The following is a 21,940-nucleotide window of genomic DNA, read 5'->3' on the forward strand; positions in this document are numbered from 1 at the left end:
GAACAAAAGCAACTGAAACACATGGAGTGTGAACTGCCCCTTAAAGTGATGATAAAGGCCTATTTTTTATTTCTTTTTTAATAACAAACATGTCTATCCTAACCTGCTCTGTGTAATGATTTTGAACAGAGCAGCCCGGATCCTCCTCTTCTCAGGTCCTCCCCTGGCGCTCCTGGCCCCTCTCTCCTCAGCTTGCTATGGGGGCACCCGAGCATTCCCCAGTTGCTGCTCTGTGTGTCCATTCACAAACGGAGTGGTGGCTCAGCCCTGCCTCCACTGTCTTCTCATTGGCTCACTGGCCAATGGCTCTTGCTGCTGTCTCAGCCAATGAGGAGAGGGAGTCCCAGGATAGCCGAGACCCCAATGCACATCTGAGTCCTGTTAACTCTTAGAGTGGCTTCAATGTCTAATGGGTTGTGCAGCTCCCAGCTAATGTGTGTAGGCAAACCAGTCATCCATAGTGTATGGTTAGACCAGGCCTCTCTGGCTAGTCCACAGTCTCTGACCATCTCCTGTATCATGTCCCCAGTTTCTGACCGTCTCCTGTATCATGTCCCCAGTTTCTGACTGTCTATTGTATTCTGTCCACAGTTTCTGACTGTCTCTTGTATTCTGTCCACAGTCTCTGACTGTCTCCTGTGCTATGTGCGCAATCTATAACTGTCTCCTGTACTATGTCCGCAGTCTCTGACCATCTTCTGTACTATGTCTGCAGTCTCTGAGAGTCTCCTGTATCCTGTCCTCAGTTTCAAACTGTCTACTGTATCCTGTCCGCAGTCTCTGTCTCCTGTACTAGGCAGTCTCTGACCATCTCCTGTACTATGTCCTCAGTCTGACTATCTCCTGTAGCCTGTCCACAGTCTCTGACCTTCTCCTGTATCCTGTCCACAGTCTCTGACTGTCTCCTGTACTATGCAGTCTCTGTCTCCTGTACTATATCCACAGTCTTTGACTGTCTCCTGTACTAGGTCCACAGTATCTTACTGTCTCTTGTACTATGTCTGCAGTCTCTGACCATCTCCTGTACTATGTCCTCAGTCTGACTATCTCCTGTAGCCTGTACACAGTCTCTGACCTTCTCCTGCATTCTGTCCGCTGTCTCTGACCATCTCCTGTATCCTGTCCACAGTCTCTGACTGTCTCCTGTACTATGCAGTCTCTGTCTCCTGTACTATATCCACAGTCTTTGATTGTCTCCTGTACTAGGTCCACAGTATCTTACTGTCTCTTGTACTATGTCTGCAGTCTCTGACTATCTCCTGTAGTATGTCCGCAGTCTCTGACCTTCTCCTGTATCCTGTCCTCAGTCTCTGACCATCTCCTGTAATATGTCAGCAGACTCGGATCATCTCCTGTATTCTGTCCTCCGTCTTTCTCCTTTATCTTGTCCAAGTCTCTGGCCGTCTCCTGTAGTATGCCAGCAGAATCTGATCATCTCCTGTATCCTGTCCTCAGTCTCTGACCTTCTCCTTTATCCTATCTGCAGTCTCTGGACATTTACTGTAGTATGTCTGCATTCGCTGACCGTCTCCTGTATCCTGTCTGCAGTCTCTGACCTTCTCCTGTACCTTGTCCTAAATCTCTGACCATCTCCTGTATTCTGTCTGCAGTCTCTGACCATCTCCTGTAGTATGTCTGCAGTCTCTGACCTTCTCCTGTATCCTGTCTGCAGTCTCTGACCTTCTCCTGTATCCTGTCCTCAGTCTCTGACTGTCTCCTGTATCCTGTCTGCAGTCTCTGACCTTCTCTTGTATGGTGTCCTCAGTCTCTGACAGTCTCCTGCATCCTATCCACAGTTTCTTCTATATCATGTTTGTCATCTCTGACCATCTCCTGTATCCCGTCTTCAGTCTCTGACTGTCTCCTGTACCATGTCCGCTGTCTCTGACTAACTCCTGTATCATGTCCGCAGTCGCTGACCAACTTCTGATATGGAGCTCTTATAGGAAGATGTGGAGCCTAAAGCGGAAGGGACGGAGATTACAGATGAAGGGGTGGATCTTAAACAAGAAGGGGTGGGACAAATTTAGATGGGGGTGCAATTTTAGTCTTGCCTAGGGCAGCACAAAACCGAAATACACCACTGCCCCAAAATCCATACTAGACCCTTATCCGAGCATGAAGCCCAGCAGGCCAGGAAAGGGAGGGGAATAAATGTGCGTCCCCCCCTCTTGAACCATACCAGGCCACATGCCCTCAACATGGGGGTGCTTTGGAGCAGAGGGGCTCCCCCCAAAGCACCTTGTCCCCATGTTGATGGGGACAAGGGCCCCTTCCCCACACCCATGGCCGGTGGTTGTGGGGAAGGTCTGTGGATGAGGGATTTTTGGAATCTGGAAGCTCTCTTTAACAAAGGGGCCCCCAGATTCCCCCCATGTGAATGAGTATGGGATACATGGTGCCACTACTCATTCACAAAAAAAAAGTGTAGTGTAAAAAATGACAGGAGACAGTCTTTGACTAGTCCTTTATTAACAATAAAAAGTAGACCCCGAAGTAGATCCAACGTCAATCACAATGCCACTGCCGACCCAAAAAAAAGTCTGCGCTCTTGACACTGGCTCCTGCCGTCTGACAGCTGTGCTGGTAGGCAGTTTCTAAATACTGTGATGATGTCACAAGGCCATGCCCCCTTGTGACATCATCATGTGCTGAGATTGGTGAAATCATTTCAGCTCCTCTGGATCAGCTGTGGGTATAGGAATATAACTTTTTTTTTTGCTTGAACTGGATGGACTTTTGTCTTTTTTCAGCCAGACTAACTATGTCATTATGTAACCTGACCTGTGGTCAGATGCCTTGCTTTGGCCAATCACAATGCACTATCAGGGGGCAGTGTATTGTGGGGCGTGGTGGGCAAACAGCCCAAAGAACAAACTTATCGTTTGTGTGTTCACCCAACACGTGAACAGCCGGTGTTGAACTAATGTTTGACTCGAACATCTAGGCCGGGGGTCTCCAAACTATGGCCCTCCAGGTGTTGAGGAACTGTAAGTCCCATGAGGCCTTGCAAGACTCTGACAGCCACCGGCAAGACGGCTGAAGCATGATGGGACTTGTAGTACTTCAACAGCTGGAGGGACATAGTTTGGAGACCCTGCTCTAGCCCAACAATAGTGAAAACCTTTATTAAGGACAGACAGAGTACAAATCTATTTCAAAACTAAACATGAAGATCTCCCTGCACAGTGCAGACTGGGTTCATTATGGCAAACACAGCTATCCAGCCCCTCTTAAACAAAGAGAACTATGTCAGATTTTCCTTGCCAGAGGGTCCAGAATAGAGTATCTTAACAAGGCAAGCTGCAGTTTTTAATTTTTTTTTCAGCTATACTATGTAAATGGGGACTTGTAACTAATATAAAGTAGGCTTTATCCCAGTGTGTGAAAAGTGACGCTCCAAGAACTGCGCGCATATTTCCTGGTGACTTCTAACATGTGACCGGGTGCCAATGCTCCAAGCTCCGCTTGTCCAGTTCAAAGATCTAAAGAGAGCCGCTATCCAACAATCAACAGGGTGAAACTTCATGTAAAAAAGGCTTTAGAGAGTCTCCTCCCATGCCACGCCCCTCACAGAGGTGTGGCATGGGCGGAGACTCCATGTATAATACATAAGGGGGGATATGATCTCCATGTATAACACATAAGGGGGGATATGATCTCCATGTATAATACATAAGGGGGGATATGATCTCCATGTATAATACATAAGGGGGGATATGATCTCCATGTATAATACATAAGGGGGAGATATGATCTCCATGTATAATACATAAGGGGGGATATGATCACCATGTATAATACATAAGGGGGGATATGATCTCCATGTATAATACATAAGGGGGGGATATGATCACCATGTATAATACATAAGGGGGGATATGATCTCCATGTATAATACATAAGGGGAGATATGATCTCCATGTATAATACATAAGGGGGGGGGATATGATCTCCATGTATAATACATAAGGGGGGATATGATCTCCATGTATAATACATAAGGGGGGATATGATCTCCATGTATAATACATAAGGGGAGATATGATCTCCATGTATAATACATAAGGGGGGGGGATATGATCTCCATGTATAATACATAAGGGGGGATATGATCTCCATGTATAATACATAAGGGGGGATATGATCTCCATGTATAATACATAAGGGGGGATATGATCTCCATGTATAATACATAAGGGGAGATATGATCTCCATGTATAATACATAAGGGGGATATGATCTCCATGTATAATACATAAGGGGGATATGATCTCCGTGTATAATACATAAGGGAGGATATGATCTCCATGTATAATACATAAGGGGGGATATGATCACCATGTATAATACATAAGGGGGATATGGTCTCCATGTATAATACATAAGGGGGATATGATCTCCATGTATAATACATAAGGGGGGGTATGATCTCCATGTATAATACATAAGGGGGGATATGATCACCATGTATAATACATAAGGGGGGATATGATCATCATGTATAATACATAAGGGGGGATATGATCTCCATGTATAATACATAAGGGGGGATATGATCTCCATGTATAATACATAAGGGGAGGGATATGATCTCCATGTATAATACATAAGGGGGGATATGATCTCCATGTATAATACATAAGGGGGGGATATGATCACCATGTATAACACATAAGGGGGGATATGATCTCCATATATAATACATAAGGGGGGATATGATCTCCATGTATAATACATAAGGGAGGATATGATCTCCATGTATAATATATAAGGGGGGATATGATCTCCATGTATAACACATAAGGGGGGATATGATCTCCATGTATAATACATAAGGGGGATATGATCTCCATGTATAATACATAAGGGGGATATGATCTCCATGTATAATACATAAGGGGGATATGATCTCCATGTATAATACATAAGGGGGGATATGATCTCCATGTATAATACATAAGGGAGGATATGATCTCCATGTATAATACATAAGGGGGATATGATCTCCATGTATAATACATAAGGGGGATATGATCTCCATGTATAATACATAAGGGGGGATATGATCTCCATGTATAATACATAAGGGGGGATATGATCTCCATGTATAATACATGAGGGGGGATATGATCTCCATGTATAATACATAAGGGGGGATATGATCTCCATGTATAATACATAAGGGGGATATGATCTCCATGTATAATACATAAGGGGGGATATGATCTCCATGTATAATACATAAGGGGGATATGATCTCCATGTATAATACATAAGGGGGGGATATGATCTCCATGTATAATACATAAGGGGGGGATATGATCACCATGTATAATATATAAGGGGGGATATGATCTCCATGTATAACACATAAGGGGGGATATGATCTCCATGTATAATACATAAGGGGGATATGATCTCCATGTATAATACATAAGGGGGATATGATCTCCATGTATAATACATAAGGGGGATATGATCTCCATGTGTAATACATAAGGGGGATATGATCTCCATGTATAATACATAAGGGGAGATATGATCTCCGTGTATAATACATAAGGGGGGATATGATCTCCATGTATAATACATAAGGGGGATATGATCTCCATGTATAATACATAAGGGGGATATGATCTCCATGTATAATATATACGGGGGGGATATGATCTCCATGTATAATACATAAGGGGGGATTCCTCCTCTGGTCCTCCTCCAGACCCTGTACCTTCTGTTTACCAGCTCTGCCCCCAAAGGGGGTGCACAGTGATGTTATGGAGGGTGTGGGATTCTTGACATGTGATGTAATGAGGGGGGTGGGGTGTTCTGGACATCTAGTCTTACAGATACAACTGGCCCTTTGAAGGCAACCATAATGCTGATGCGGCCCGCCATGAAATGGAGTTTGACAGCCCATAATATGTTGGTAGTTCCAATTTTTTATGTTACACGATACTGGCTCAACGGTTTATGGAATACAAAATTTCATTAAAAAATACACCACAGTAAATTTTTGGATGCATAAATTTAATTTATTTATAATTTGTAAAATGTAAGAGATGAAGCTGTGCTGAGTAAATCGAGACCCAACATGTCAACCCTTAAATGTGTGTGTGCCCGTGACACCCTAGATTTATAAAAGCCGCTACAGGTCATCAGTGTAAAGTTATGCAGGAGTTCTGGTGATATAATTATTGCTCTCAGTCCGACAAGCGCAGTGATATGTAATATGTGTACGGCAATCGCCATTTTTGTACATACGCATCCCAATGCATGCATTTTGATATGTGTGTGTGTGTGTGTGTGTGGGGGGGGGGTATAAAAATGTTTTTTTTATGTGTCTTTTTTAATGCTTAAAACTTAAAAAACATTTTTACATACTTGTGATTGCTATCACATAGGGGACCACTAGCTGTCTATGTGATAGCATATAGGTGACAGGTACTCTTTATGAGACATCTGGGGTCCATTAGACCCTGGACGTCTCCCTTACACGCCACTGCAGCTGATGGAACACAGATCATGGTCTGTCAGCTGCTTCCTCAGGTACTGATTCCAGTCATTGACAGCTCTGGAAGTGAAGTCATGCATGTCACTGCCTGTTCTGTACAGAGGAGAGAGGCTCAGCGGATAAATGTCCACTAAATTCCTTCCGCCCTTCACAGCGACATCCGCCATGAATGCAGTGGGCCAGTAGAGCCTGGTAAATATGGTGGGGGTGGGGGGGGTTGCACAGGGGGTGGCACATCATGGCAGTTGTAAAAGTGATCGGTGGCTTTGCAAAGACAGCCAGCTTCAGTCAGCTTCACAACAGTATGCACACTTCTGGCCGGGGAACACACATGTCCGCACTATGGTTACAAATCCAAATCCCAAGCAAAGGGCTGGGGATTCGGATTTTACCGCCCCCCCGCCCCACCATGCTGGCACCCTGAGGCAGCTGTCTATGCCTCCCTATAGTTGGGCCGGCACTGGATGCAGAGCCCACTTTATGTCACCTGTCCTCCAATACATAGAAACACAGAAAACTGATGGCTGAAAGAGAAGAAATGGTCTATGGAGGCTTTTTATTAACCTGGACCTTCAGTGAGTCCCTTCTGTCCTCCAAGTGAGAAGAAGAAGGAACTGACGTAGACCTTCCCAGACCTTACCTACCATTTATATTCTACATCACAGATAACTACATAAGGCACACAGGGGTTGTAATATACAGTAGATAGGGCTGCACAATCTGAGAAGTATTTATTCAAAATATAAAACATGGATCTCTTCTTTTCCTCAACTTCCCCTGACTCTTTGTAAATTCCTCTGCTAGTTTCATGTCGCTTGTTTCTTTCATATAATGTAAAATTAAATTCAGATGCCTTTTCCTCTCCTCTTTGGGATCTCTCATGTGTCCCATACGGAATTTGATGTCTTCCAAAACCTCAGTGAGGAATTTGATGATCTCTTCATGCTTCTCTATCACCATTGACTGGTCCTTTGCAGTGTAATTTTCGATGGTGTAGATCTTTGACTGTCCCATGTTTGTAAAGATGGACTTCATGGACTCCACGTCACCGCTGGACTTGTGTGTCAGGACAATGTATGGGTTAATGCCTAGAATATCAACAAGAAGGAATTCAGTACAACAACCAGTCAGAAGTCAGTTCCTGAAGGACAGGAGGTGAAGGGGAGATGGAGGAAAGATGGCCATTGTCTGAGTGAAGAGAAGGGAGACAGAATCATTGCAGGCTTTTTCTAGAGGAATAGTTGAAGGAGAGAAGAGAAAGGAGGAGATAGACAGAGGAAAGGCGGTCATTATATAGACAGAGAGGAGAGAGAGGAGGAGATAGACAGAGGAAAGGCGGTCATTATATAGACAGAGAGGAGATAGACAGAGGAAAGGCAGTCATTATATAGACAGAGAGGAGATAGACAGAGGAAAGGCAGTCATTATATAGACAGAGGAGAGAGGAGGAGATAGACAGAGGAAAGGCAGTCATTATACAGACAGAGAGGAGAGGAGGAGATAGCCAGAGGAAAGGCAGTCATTATATAGACAGAGAGGAGAGGAGGAGATAGACAGAGGAAAGGCGGTCATTATATAGACAGAGAGGAGATAGACAGAGGAAAGTCCAGTCACTGTAGTTATACTGCGGCAGGGTGACACCGCTGCGCAAAATCACGTATATATACATGATTTTGCATTTCGGGTAGGGGGCGTGTGAAGGAGCGACACCGCCCTACCTGCATTGCCGATCGCGGCCTGCAAGTGTCAGTCACCGGGTCCCGGCCGGTGACTACCCACCGGAACCTGGTGATTACAGGCAAACACTGACAGGGAGGTGGGCTGCACTGTTTACAATGCAGCTGTCACATACAGTACCTGGATAGTGAGCCTGACGTGAAGAGGCAGGATTCCTGTACAACTCCGGCTCAAGGACCGCTGAGGGTGAGACAGCGGTTGCAGGGGCACGGTGGGGTATGAGTGCCTGTGATCAGTCCGGTAATAGCAGGTGAGCTGAGGTGTTGTAGACCAGGAGCAGGGTGTGGATGTAGCCGTGCAGGATGGATGGATGCTGGGGCACAGCATGCTGAGGATGCAGGGTCAGACCAGCCGGGTTCAGTATTGATGAGGCAGATCAGGCTTACAGCGGCAGGAGGAAGAGTAGTCGGGTCACAGGCCAGGTTCAGTAACGGAAGATCAATCAGACAGGAGCAGACAGAAGAATAATCCAAAGACAAGCCAGAGGTCAGGGCAGGAGGCAATCAAGCCGAGATCAGGAACAGGCTGGTTTGGTATCGGGAGTCAATGACGGGAATCAGGGAACACGAGCAGGGAAAGACCATACGGCAATGAGACAACTACAGCAGACAGTTTAAATAGCTCTTTTGGAGCCAGCATTAGTGACCAGCACACGCCTGCCTATGTTCAAGTGCCTGCAAATCTGTTCGGCTCACAAGGACTCTGCGCATGCGCATATTTGTGCACTGTGGAACTTCACCTGCACTATGGGCAGGCCTTTCCTGACAGCAGCCCTCGTTCCCTGTTTGAGCACATTGATCCCGATGGCTGAGCTCATCCTTCAGGATCAGTGTGCTTACAGTGAAGCACACAACCCTCCCCACCCCCTAGTGAAACACTCCCATCACACAGTTAACTCTTTGATTGCCTTCTAATGTTAACCCCGTCCTCCCCAGTCCCATTAGTATAGTGTCAGTGTTTTTTTTTTGCATTGATAACTGTATTGGTGTCACTGGGGATGTCAGTGACCCCAAATCAGTCCCCCCCTCCCCAGTGTCAGAATGTTCACCTCAGTCTTTCATAAGTCGATGATCGCCGCCATTATTAGGATTAAAAAAATTAAATTCCAGTATCTATACCGGCATTTGTAGACACTTTAACTTTCACATAAACCAATTATTTTACGCGTATTGTGATTTTTTAGCAATATATTTTGGCCTAAATTTATTACAAAATTTGATTTTTTTATTTTTTTACTGGACATGTTTTGTAGCAAAAAGTCCAAAATATTGTTTTGTTCTCAAATACTACACAGGCGATCAAATACCACCAAAAGAAAGCTCAATTCGTGGGGAAAAAATGACATAAATTTAGTTTGGGTGCAGCGTTGCATGACAGCGCAATTGCCAGTTAAAGTAACGCAGCGCTGTAACACAAACCGCTTCTGTAACCGCTTCCTGACAGCCCTATAGCAGAAATACTGCTACAGGGCGGCATGGATGCACAAATTCATATATACGTATACGTGATTCGCGCTCCTGTGCTTTTCACGCCCCTCCCAGATAGCGTCAGATTGCCCGTCAGTACACCAGTCATCATATTTAACCCCTTGATTGCCAGGAAGACGCTCAGGTACAATAAACCTCCATTGCTAGTATAGTGTCTGAACGGGTCAATATCTTTGGTCAGATCAGCACTATAGCAGCGTTCACATTAGTATAGCGTCCCCAAAAATGCAGCATTAGCGGGATAAGCCCCGGCACCTGCCAACACCTGCGTTTAGCCCCTATGCTTACCCCCTCCTTCACCCCCAGCAAGTGCAGTGTCAGTAGGTCACTGTCACTTGATACATTGCACACAAAACTGCAGTGTTCACAGAATCAGCACCTGCACTTCCCCCATTCACTGCCCAACCCAAAATTCAGGTGGAAACAGAATATTTAACTCCTCCCCTTAATTTTTTGGAGCTGTTTTTCATGGAATATCTGTATGCGTTGATTGTGGATCAAAGCAATTTATATGCACAACAATTTATCGCAACCCAAATTCAAATCTTGACAGACCATTCGCATGGAAACTCATTACGGTTTCTGAATTTACATTTTTTTTGGGCCTAACCCTCAACATGGGCATTACTGAAAAAAATGAATTGCAGTTGTATTGGTCCGCAGACCCGATTCATCATATGCCGTGTTCTCTGCTGCCATGGCCAGGCATAGATATGAGAGTATAATGTGATTTATGCATTTCAGTGACAATACACTCTGTCATCCTCGGGGTGACCCTGAATTTGACGGCTCCACAAAATTCAGCCCCTCGCAAATCACCTTAACCAAAAATTTGCAGATGTCTATACTCCCCAGCAAAACATCTGCGTTGAGGAGTCCCTCATTCATTTTTCTGGTCACCTTACATTCAAACAATTTTTCCCCAGCAAGCGTGCCAGATATGGGGTCAAGATGTAGAAGACCTGTGAGAGGACAACAGGCTATACTTATAAGTTTCGGATTTACGAGGGAAAAGATGTTACGTGGAGCCCCCCCGGATGCCCAGACTACATGGGGAGTAGTGGCAAGATAGTTTGGGACTTGGTGTCATCATTTCTCCATATGGGGTACCACAAATACGTGGACAATTTTTATTCAAGCGTGCCACTATTTAGACATTTGTACAATCTTGGAACTGGCACATGTGGCACCGCGTGACCTAATGTGTGCCCACTATTAGAAGTGGGTGGATGCAGGGCGGTATATTCTAATGGTGGGCATACCACACACTTTTTCTGGCAGAGATTTCTTCTCTTTTTTTCATTCAGTCCACAGGCTGCATACAAAAACAAAGAACATAACATATACACCCAACAAGGACCAGCGACGTACTGGTACATCACTGGACTTTGAATGGTTATACCAGGTAAGCCTGCACCCTATGACTAAATGCTTCGCATGAAACGCGTCAGTGTCAGGGGCTACAGCATCCTGACATCTTGCCGCCGTTGGCGGCAAGATTCCAGCACATGCCTCTTTGCGAGTCTCACCATTCACAGAGGCCGGTTTAGGAGTGTCCCGAGACAGTGGTATCATTTGAGCGGTCCTTAAAGGCACAGGCGCAGTAACCTGACCATACCTGGAAGTGATTGTCCTGGCTGACCCGATGAGACGATTATGATCTCAAATGCGTTTTGATAGCGCACTTCTGGTGAGTGCGCAATTCACATATTTCTCATGTTTTCATCACATCATTGATTATAAGGAACTGAACTCCTAGAATTCAGATATGATATGACCTAAAAGTCTACAATTTGGATTTATTCTTACTGATTGACGTTCTAGCCATTTACTGGTGGTAGAATACCACCGTTTGCACCTGAATAATATTGTACTTATAATACAGTATTGCTTGACTTATAATGCTTCACAGATTCATCTAACAGCGCTGCACTATTTCTTGTATATTATCCACTTTTCGAGGTTTTATGGTACCTTTAGGTGTCCTAGCTGCTGTCACTTTATAATAGCACTCACATACCCTAACTTTTGACTAAAATAAATATAATCAATAGAATCCAAATGCGAATACGTCTATGAGTATATAGTGAGATGTTGATTTTCCCTCTGAAAACATGCTTGGCACGAAAGGCTTAAGGGAACCAACACGCTGTGACGTCACGCCGCCGGAGCCACCTGTTGGTCCAGCGGCCATCTTTACTCATGGTCAGTGTACCTGTTTTTATACTACTGTACTGTCATTTCTTGGATTAAATAAGTTTACTTAAAAAGTACTACACTATGGGCACCTTTCTTATGGCTTCTTTATGGAGCCATTACGTTTGCAGAGCCAGTGGAGATTACAAGTTTGACCCAATATCCAGAGGAAGGGAATCCCTGAAAGCAGGTGGCTGACCCTATCCATCCTAAAGGGGACCTCTGGAGTAAGCAGACATCATCCATTGACTGCTGCACTGCCCATTCCTAGACGGATGTTCTACATACACCTACCATACCTCCTAACCTAAGTGCCCTGAGATGGATATATTAATGTGCATATGGTAAGTGCGCAATCCTATCATTTCTTCAAAGCATCAGCATACTGACATTTGCTCACTTCTGGATTCATCTCACTATATACTCATCAACGTATTCATATTTGGATTCTATTGTGATTATATTTACTGTATTTTAGTGCTGCACTTTATTATTTATATTGGTGTGTAAACAGCGGTTGCACCATGCATGTGAGGTGTTACCGCAAACGTCAGATCAAGGGCAGTAATTCTAGCACTAGACCTCCTCTGTAAATCTAAAATGGTAGCTTGTAATGGCTTTTAAAGCATTGTCTATGGATATTAAAAATGTTTGCAGTTTGTCACCATTGCACGGGGCATGCGCAGTTTTAAAGCAAGTCATGTTTGGTATCTACAGTCAGGTCCATAAATATTGGGACATCAACACAATTCTAACATTTTTGGCTCTATACACCACCACAATGGATTTGAAATGAAACAAACAAGATGTGCTTTAACTGCAGACTGTCAGCTTTAATTTGAGGGTATTTACATCCAAATCAGGTGAACGGTGTAGGAATTACAACAGTTTACATATGTGCCTCCCACTTTTTAAGGGACCAAAAGTAATGGGACAGAATAATAATCATAAATCAAACTTTCACTTTTTAATACTTGGTTGCAAATCCTTTGCAGTCAATTACAGCCTGAAGTCTGGAACGCATAGACATCACCAGACGCTGGGTTTCATCCCTGGTGATGCTCTGCCAGGCCTCTACTGCAACTGCCTTCAGTTCCTGCTTGTTCTTGGGACATTTTCCCTTCAGTTTTGTCTTCAGCAAGTGAAATGCTCAATCGGATTCTGGTCAGGTGATTGATTTGGCCATTGCAGAACATTCCACTTCTTTCCCTTAAAAAACTCTTTGGTGTCTTTTGAAGTCTGCTTTGGGTCATTGTCCATCTGCACTGTGAAGCGTCCAATGAGTTCTGAAGCATTTGGCTGAATATGAGCAGATAATATTGTCTGAAACACTTCAGAATTCATCCGGCTGCTTTTCTCAGCAGTCACATCATCAATAAATACAAGAGTACCAGTTCCATTGGCAGCCATACATGCCCACGCCATGACACTACCACCACCATGCTTCACTGATGAGGTGGTCTGCTTAGGATCATGAGCAGTTCCTTCTCCATACTCTTCTCTTCCCATCACTCTGGTACAAGTTGATGTCGGTCTCCTCTGTCCATAGGAAGTTGTTCCAGAACTGAGAAGGCTTTTTAGATGTCGTTTGGCAAACTCTAATCTGGCCTTCCTGTTTTTGAGGCTCACCAATGGTTTACATCTTATGGTGAACCCTCTGTATTCACTCTGGTGAAGTCTTCTCTTGATTGTTGACTTTGACACACATACACCTACCTCCTGGAGAGTGTTCTTGATCTGGCCAACTGTTGTGAAGGGTGTTTTCTTCACCAGGGAAAGAATTCTTCGGTCATCCACCACAGTTGTTTTCCGTGGTCTTCCGGGTCTTTTGGTGTTGCTGAGCTCACCGGTGCGTTCCTTCTTTTTAAGAATGTTCCAAACAGTTGTTTTGGCCACGCCTAATGTTTTTGCTATCTCTCTGATGGGTTTGTTTTGTTTTTTCAGCCTAATGACGGCTTCACTGATAGTGACAGCTCTTTGGATCTCATCTTGAGAGTAGACAGCAACAGATTCCAAATGCAAATAGCACACTTGAAATGAACTCTGGACCTTTTATCTGCTCATTGTAATTGGGATAATGAGGAATAACACACACCTGGCCATGGAACAGCTGAGAAGCCAATTGTCCCATTACTTTTGGTCCCTAAACAAGTGGGAGGCACATATGCAAACTGTTGTAATTCCTACACCGTTCACCTGATTTGGATGTAAATACCCTCAAATTAAAGCTGACAGTCTGCAGTTAAAGCACATCTTGTTCGTTTCATTTCAAATCCATTGTGGTGGTGTATAGAGCCAAAAATGTTAGAATTGTGTCAATGTCCCAATATTTTTGGACCTGACTGTATTTACTCGGCATACCATCATATTTTATATCTTACCAAATAATTGGCCAATATATTGTGTTTTTGTGCATTAAAAGTAAAGAAAAGTGTATTTTTTGCAAAAAGTCTGCATTTGAAAAATCACTGCGCGAGTACTATGTGACATAAAAAATTGAAGCACCCACCATTTTATGCACTAGGGTGTCTGCTTTAAAAAATATATAATTTATAAAGTAATTTCCTAGCAAAAAAATACTGATTTTTTTCATGGGAACAAAAAGTGTCAGAAAAGGCTTGATCTTCAGGTGGTTAGAAGAGTGAGTGATGTGTGGCATAAACTCCTAACGCTGGGCATAAAACGCCCCCACCCCCCAAAACGAACCCTTTTTGGAAAGTAGACACCCCAAACTATTTTCTGCGAGGCATGTTGTGTCAATAGAATAATTCACTTTTTTACCACAAGTTTTTGGAAAATGACAATTTTTTTTTACACAAAATTGTCTCCTAAATTATTTATTGCTCACACGTCATGGATATACAGTTGTGTTCAAAATAATATCAGTGTGTGGAAAAAGTGAATAAAGCTGAAAATCCTTCTAATAGCTTTTATTTCCATCCACACAAATGCATTGGGAACACGACACATTCTATTCCAAATCAAAACATGAAGAAAAATACATCAAATTTGTGTTGTTCCTCTAAAAAAATTAAAGAAAAGTGAATATTAGACGGTTCAAAAAAAATGGCCGTGTTTGTATTCTTCTTTACAAACTCCAACATTCACTATATAAACTGAGAAATGTTTGAAGATTTTGCTTTCCTTTGAATGACTTCATGAATATTTGGTTGTAGTCGCACTGTTTCTGAGAACTGCTGTACATCTGTGTTGCATGGAGTCACCCAACTTCTGGCCCCTGTGATCAGGTATTCCAGCCCAGGATGATTGGACCACATTCCACAGTTCTTCTCTATTTCTTGGTTTTGCCTCAGAAACGGCATTTTTGATGTCACCCCACAAGTTTTCTATTGGATGAAGATCCGATGATTGGGCTGGCCACTCCATAACGTCCATCTTGTTGGTCTGGAACCAAGATGTTGTACGTTTACTGGTGTGTTTGGGGTCGTTGTCTTGTTGGAACACCCATTTCAAGGGCATTTCCTCTTCAGCATAAGGCAGCATGACCTCTTCAAGTATTCTGATGTATTCAAACTGATCCATGATCCCTGGTATGCGATAAATAGGCCCAACACCGTAGTATGAGAAACATCCCCATATCATGATGCTTGCACCACCATGCTTCACGGTCTTCACAGTGTACTGTGGCTTGAATTCAGTGTTTGGGGGTCGTCTGACAAACTGTCTCCGCCCACTAGACCCAAAAAGAACAATCTTACTTTCATCAGTCCACAAAATGTTGTGCCATTTCTCTTTAGGCCAGTCAATGTGCTCTTTGGCAAATTGTAACCTCTTCAGCACATCTTTTTTCCAACAGTGGGACTTTGCGGGGACTTCTTGCAGATAGCTTGGCTTCACATCGGCGTCTTCTAATTGTAACAGTCCTCACAGGGAACGTCACACCTTCTTTCATCTTCCTGGAGCTGATTGTTGGCTGAGTCCGCGCCATTTTGGCTATTCTTCTATCCATTCCAATGGTAGTTTTTCACTTTCTTCCACGTCTTTCAGGTTTTGGTGGCCATTTTAAAGCATTTGCCATCATTTTAGCTGAGCAGCCGATCATTTTCTGCACTTCTTTATGTGTTTTCCCCTCTCCAATCAACTTTTTAATCAAGGTACGCTGTTCTTCTGAACAATGTCTGGAACGACCCATTTTCCTCAGAATTTCAGAGAGAAATGCACTGTAACCAGCATGTCCAACATTTGCTGCCTTCCTTCCTTAAATAAGGGCAATAATTGCCACCTGTTTTTCAAAGAATGAATGACCTCACTAATAGAACTCCACCCTGCTATTATTGTGAACACGCCCCTTTCAATGAGTGATTCAATGACACAGAATCAGCAGAATGCATGTCATGACTGTTGGGTCTGTTGGATTTCTATTACTCTACTACACCTGCTAGTAAATTATGTGCCATGTAGAAATATCATTTCCACCAAAAACAGTGATTGATCCGGTTAGTGATGTCTGACTGCTATTATTTTGAACACAACTGTATGTGGAATTACTCCCCAAAATACATTCTGCTACTTCTCCCGAGTTTGGAGGTACCACATGTGAGAGACCCTGATTACCTATCACAGTTTCGAAGGCCCTGAAATGCCAGGATAGCACCAACCCCCCCCCCCCCCCCCCCCAAATGACCCCTTTTTGGAAAGTAGACACCGCAAGGAATTTGAAAAGAAGCATGGTGAGTGTTTTGCAGATCTCGTTTGTTGCCACAAGTTTTTGGAAAATGAAGAAAGAAAACAAAAATATAGTCTTTATTTTCTTTTTTTATATTTCAAAACCTTGTGAGAAAAATGAGATCTGCAAAATACTCACTGTAGCGAACTAGCCCATCAGAGTTGGACGCGGAGTTCCCTTTTTTTTCTTTTCTTTTTAGTGGAAGTATTCCTCAGCCCTTCATTCCCTACCCCCTCCCTTCCTGAGAGGCAAACGTTATCTCCTGACAGATGGTGTGGGTCAACCCAGGTTAAGACATCCTGAGTCCAGGTGCCAGGCAGTCTGCGAAAGTGTAACCTTCCTTTCCCATCATAAAACAGATAAGGCAGCTTCTTCCCGGACATGAAAGAAATTGAAACTTCACAGAACCTAACAGTTAAAGATGACACGGTCCGCAGTCTCTGGTCATCTCCTGTACTGTCCGCAGTCTCTGGTCATCTCCTGTACTATGTCCGCAGTCTCTGGTCATCTCCTGTACTATGTCTGCAGTCTCTGGTCATCTCCTTTACTATGTCCGCAGTCTCTGGTCATCCCCTGTACTGTGTCTGCAGTCTCTGGTCATCTCCTGTACTATGTCTGCAGTCTCTGGTCATCTCCTTTACTATGTCCGCAGTCTCTGGTCATCCCCTGTACTGTGTTCGCAGTCTCTGGTCATCTCCTGTACTATGTCCACAGTCTCTGGTCATCCCCTGTACTGTCCGCAGTCTCTGCTCATCTCCTGTACTATGTCTGCAGTCTCTGGTCATCCCCTGTACTGTGTCCACAGTCTCTGGTCATCTTCTGTACTATGTCCGCAGTCTCTGGTCATCTCCTGTACTGTGTCCACAGTCTCTGGTCATCTCCTGTACTGTGTCCACAGTCTCTGGTCATCTTCTGTACTATGTCCGCAGTCTCTGGTCATCTCCTGTACTGTGTTCGCAGTCTCTGGTCATCTCCTGTACTATGTTCGCAGTCTCTGGTCATCCCCTGAACTGTGTCCGCAGTCTCTGGTCATCTCCTGTACTATGTTCGCAGTCTCTGGTCATCCCCTGAACTGTGTCCGCAGTCTCTGGTCCTCTCCTGTACTGTGTTTGCAGTCTCTGGTCATCTCCTGTACTATGTCAGCAGTCTCTGGTCATCCCCTGTACTGTGTCCGCAGTCTCTGGTCATCTTCTGTACTATGTCCGCAGTCTCTGGTCCTCTCCTGTACTGTCCGCAGTCTCTGGTCCTCTCCTGTACTGTCCGCAGTCTCTGGTCCTCTCCTGTACTGTCCGCAGTCTCTGGTCATCTCCTGTACTATGTCTGCAGTCTCTGGTCATCTCCTGTGCTATGTCCGCAGTCTCTGGTCATCTCCTGTACTGTCTGCAGTCTCTGGTCATCTCCTCTACTATGTCTGCAGTCCATTAGTTCAGAATATTTTTTTTCCTGTTTTCTGCCTCTAAAACCTAGGTGCGTCCTATGGTCAGGGGCGTCTTATGGAGCGAAAAATACGGTAGAATAGAAAAACATAGAACAGAAAATTAAAGAATGGAAAAGAAAAGAGAAAACAGAACAAAATTCAATAGAACATAAAGTAACAAAATAGAATCAATTATAATAGAATAGAAAAATAATAGAATAGAATAAAAAAGAAAGTATATAATTGTCTTCCGAAATTCAAATTTTGTATAGAATGAATTAAAAAAGAATACATTAGAATAGATTATTCAGGGGCGTGGTCTGCCGCGATCCGAGATGGCCACTTAAGCAAGGAGCTCCCGCCGGCCTGAGACATCCTGCTTCTTTCCACGGAGGATTGGGTGAGCGCAGGGCACACAAATATGGGGAAAACGGACCGGAACACATCTGGTTCCCGGTCCCATTCCCCGCGGGCCCCTAGTCAGCACCCAGCAAGGCATATCAAGGAGCTATTCCGCTCCCAGCAGAGGGACAGGCTGCAGGTATCCCCCTCTCCCTCTCCTTCTCCCTCCCACCCTTCCTCTGAAGCTAGCTCACAGAGCACAGTCTCTGACACAGTGCCAGACTCTGTCCCCAACATGATCTCTCCTCTGAATCCCATGCTTTATCACTCAGACATCTCCATGCGGTGGCAGCGGATATTAAAGTCACGCTCACTACTGACCTACGTGATGACCATCACTCCCTGGGCACCAGATTAGTGGGGGTGGAACCAGGGGCGGACTGACCGGCATCTCACGGGGTCAGTATGGGGCCCCATGAGATGCCCCTGGTACCTTTTTCATAGGCTTTTTTGAGTTTGGGCAAGGACACAGGGGCCCCATGATCCCCTATTGCCCGGGGGCCCCATGAGTTGTCAGTCCGCCCCTGGGTGGGACTCTCTACCAAACAAAATACATATGCAATAGTGGAAATACAGCAGATGACCGCCTCCCACGCTTCAAACATCCGGAAATTCTATAGACACATTGAGGATTAAGATAATCGTGGACGCAGACATACCATCAGACTCCGCGGTTTGCCAGAATCTGTGGAACCAAACGAGATTCCTAGAACGGTTGTGGCGATCTTTAATGACCTTCTGGGCCGTCCGCCTGCAATGCCTATTGACCTGGAACGTGCACACAGATCGCTGCTCCCCAGGGGCAGAGATACCGACCCCCCCAGAGACATAGTATGTTGTCTAGTTAGTCTCCCACTTAAAGAGGATATCCTCAAATGCGCCAGAGAAAGAAGACGCCTCTTGTATCGGGGGTCAGAAATACATCTGTTCCAAGATCTCTCCAACCTGACCCTGCAACAAAGGCAGGAACTTTGCCACCTATTGGACTCACTCCGCTCCCACAACATACCCTACAGGTGGCGATTCCCCTTCTACCTTTCCGCACGGGCGCACTGCCAATCTGCGGGTCCCTGAGGATTTGTCCAATTTCTGCGCCTCTCTGGATAATCAACCTTCCTGACTGGTACAGAACCATGTGGATCCCATCTCCCCCAGAAACTAGACCGGAATCCAGTGCAATGGAGTGGCAAGGCCCCCTTTCTCGCTGACGCCGCTCGGTTCCCACGACCCCTCCAAGACCTCCCTAAAGGGGCTCTACTACCATATCCAGCCCAACGGACTTGCCTGCGCACCGAAGGCCCCGCCATGATGCTTAGGAGCCCTGCACTTCCATTTTCTTCTAGCCCTCTCATCCACAGTGCATTACCAGCTTACTACCGGCTCCAGACCCTCACACCTCACCTCCAAAGTTTATCTAGAAAACCCTCCGTTTCTTTGATCCTATCATTGTGGGCCTCGGAATTCCCATCCTGAAATCCTTCCCTCAACTGCTCCAGCCTGGACGTCCGGACAGACTGGAATACAATCATCCACACACCTTTGGAGGCTTCCTGGATCTCATTCTGCAACCCTCGCAACCCTCGCCATCCACTTGGCTGTCCATCTGTCACAGTCCACCTCGCTTTGCCTCCCTTCTCTAAAGGCCTTTTTATGGCACCGCCATTAGTACCTCAGATTGCAGCCACCTGATTTACATCCGAGTCTCCATTTCCATTAAGCCCCTCCCACATTGCCTTTGTCAAGTATACGCACACCTCGACTCAGCGGACGACTTCTGGAAGATCCCTGTCCTATTGCATTCCCCATCCACTCAATCCAGGACTCAGCCATGAAGCTTCTGAGGTTTTTCGGTCATCTATTTGAGGGGTCCCATGCTCCCCCTTCTACACCGCACTCAACTAGCCTTGAACTGTTCACCAAAGACCACTTGCAGAGAACACCCCGAGAAGATCCTGACATCAGATATCCTTTACCGTTTATTAGTGCATGAATGGGGTAGCAGGTGGAGACCGGGTTGGGCAGTGGGGGACCAGTGGGATTCATTGATTGTTCATTTTTATTATTGCATTGTTGTTTTATACCTGTGAGCGAGCATCACCTCAATAGGCTCCCTGGATGGTAGTCCCCTGCAGAGATTGGTAACCCCTCTTCTGCTTTTGCATCTCCATCCCTCCCATTCTCACGCTCGGGGTTAGGTCTCCATTGTTCCATCGTAGGCCCCATGACATTGGCTGCTCCCTCCCTTCCCTCTCCCCCTGCAGGTGCGTGCTTATGCGCATTCCCCAGACCTACATGAGGTACTGCTCGACTCCCTTGATGCCTTGAGAGCAGACCCTCTCGGTAAATTTCCCGGTTTTCTCTCCTTTGTTTTCCTTCTTCCATGTAATGTTTTATACATTGTATGCTGGCTGCCTAGTTGGTCATTTTGCACATGCTGGTCATCCTATGTTTTCATTATTGTTATGTATCCAACTTTCAATTCCTTAGGTAGGTAGTGGTACTGCTTGCCCTCCTCCTGGGGAGAGCAGGGAGTACCTACCTTGGCCTCACCCGTAGCCCTGCCTCAGAGAGATTTTGATACCTGGTCTGCTATTGAACGCTCTTATTACCATACTTCTATTTCAAATTTCCTAGGTCACGTTTCAGCCTATATTCCACTCACTCCCAAATATGTGATATCTACCCGCACTAAACCGCTGTGTATGGTATCCAGATATCTATCCCTCTCACCGCTGTTACTCCTCATACACTTAATTCTAATTTCTCAAGGCATTCCAAGTCACTCGTTCTATCAGGGGAGGGCTGCTATACCACCTCATCCGACTGAACATAGAAGTTCTTTGTAATGATTGCCCTGCCCTCGCCCTTCCTCTACAGTCCCCACATTTTAATCTTCTCAGGGTCCACCGGACGGCGGGCTCCCCCATTTTGGATCTTCGCCCACCTCGTTCCCCACACAATGGGCTCAGTGAGCACTTACTGATTTCAGCCGGCTACCTCCATTTTCTCTCCTTCTCTCCTCGCTTTCTCTCTGTAAGGGATTTCCAGCAAGACGACTCGTGACCGGAAATGCGCGATCACGCATGTGCACACGCACGGCAAAGATTGGCACCAGACGGCCTATTTAAGGAGTGTCTCTGCTCACCTGACTCTGATTGATCTCCTGATACTGACCTGACTCTGATTGCTCTCCTGATACTGGTTCCTGACTTAGGCTCTGCTCCTGACCTTGGCTTTTCCTTCTGATTCTGTACCGTGCTGCCCGACTGTTGATGACCCTGGCTATTCCATGACATTGCTCCTGTCTCTTGTCCTCACTACCTGCCTTGCTCTGGTACACGCCTGGCAATCTGAAAAACCTGCCCTGCCTACTACTCCTGTGCCAAAATCAGAGGATCATCAGCCTTCCAAGGTCATCATCTGCAAGAGCTGCAAACAACAACTACTGGCACTCTTGTTCCCCTGGGTCCTAGACTCCCTCTGTTACTAATCTAGCGGAG

General features: G+C 45.2%; 1 protein-coding gene across 1 annotated transcript in view; it reads right to left on the bottom strand.

The window, feature by feature from the left end:
• Nucleotides 1-6,013: 6,013 nt before the first annotated feature.
• Nucleotides 6,014-21,940, bottom strand: part of LOC149437974 (uncharacterized) — a 46,948-nt gene continuing 31,021 nt past the window's right edge. The window contains exon 5 of the mRNA XM_089660385.1: nucleotides 6,014-7,602. Coding sequence (XP_089516511.1) covers nucleotides 7,250-7,602 — 353 coding nt within the window. The 3' untranslated portion in view covers nucleotides 6,014-7,249. The remainder of the gene's footprint in view (nucleotides 7,603-21,940) is intronic.

Source organism: Staurois parvus, unplaced genomic scaffold, assembly GCF_062004578.1.
Source record: "Staurois parvus isolate SC_StPar_1 unplaced genomic scaffold, SC_StPar_1.0 ptg001234l, whole genome shotgun sequence".
Lineage (NCBI taxonomy): Eukaryota > Metazoa > Chordata > Amphibia > Anura > Ranidae > Staurois > Staurois parvus.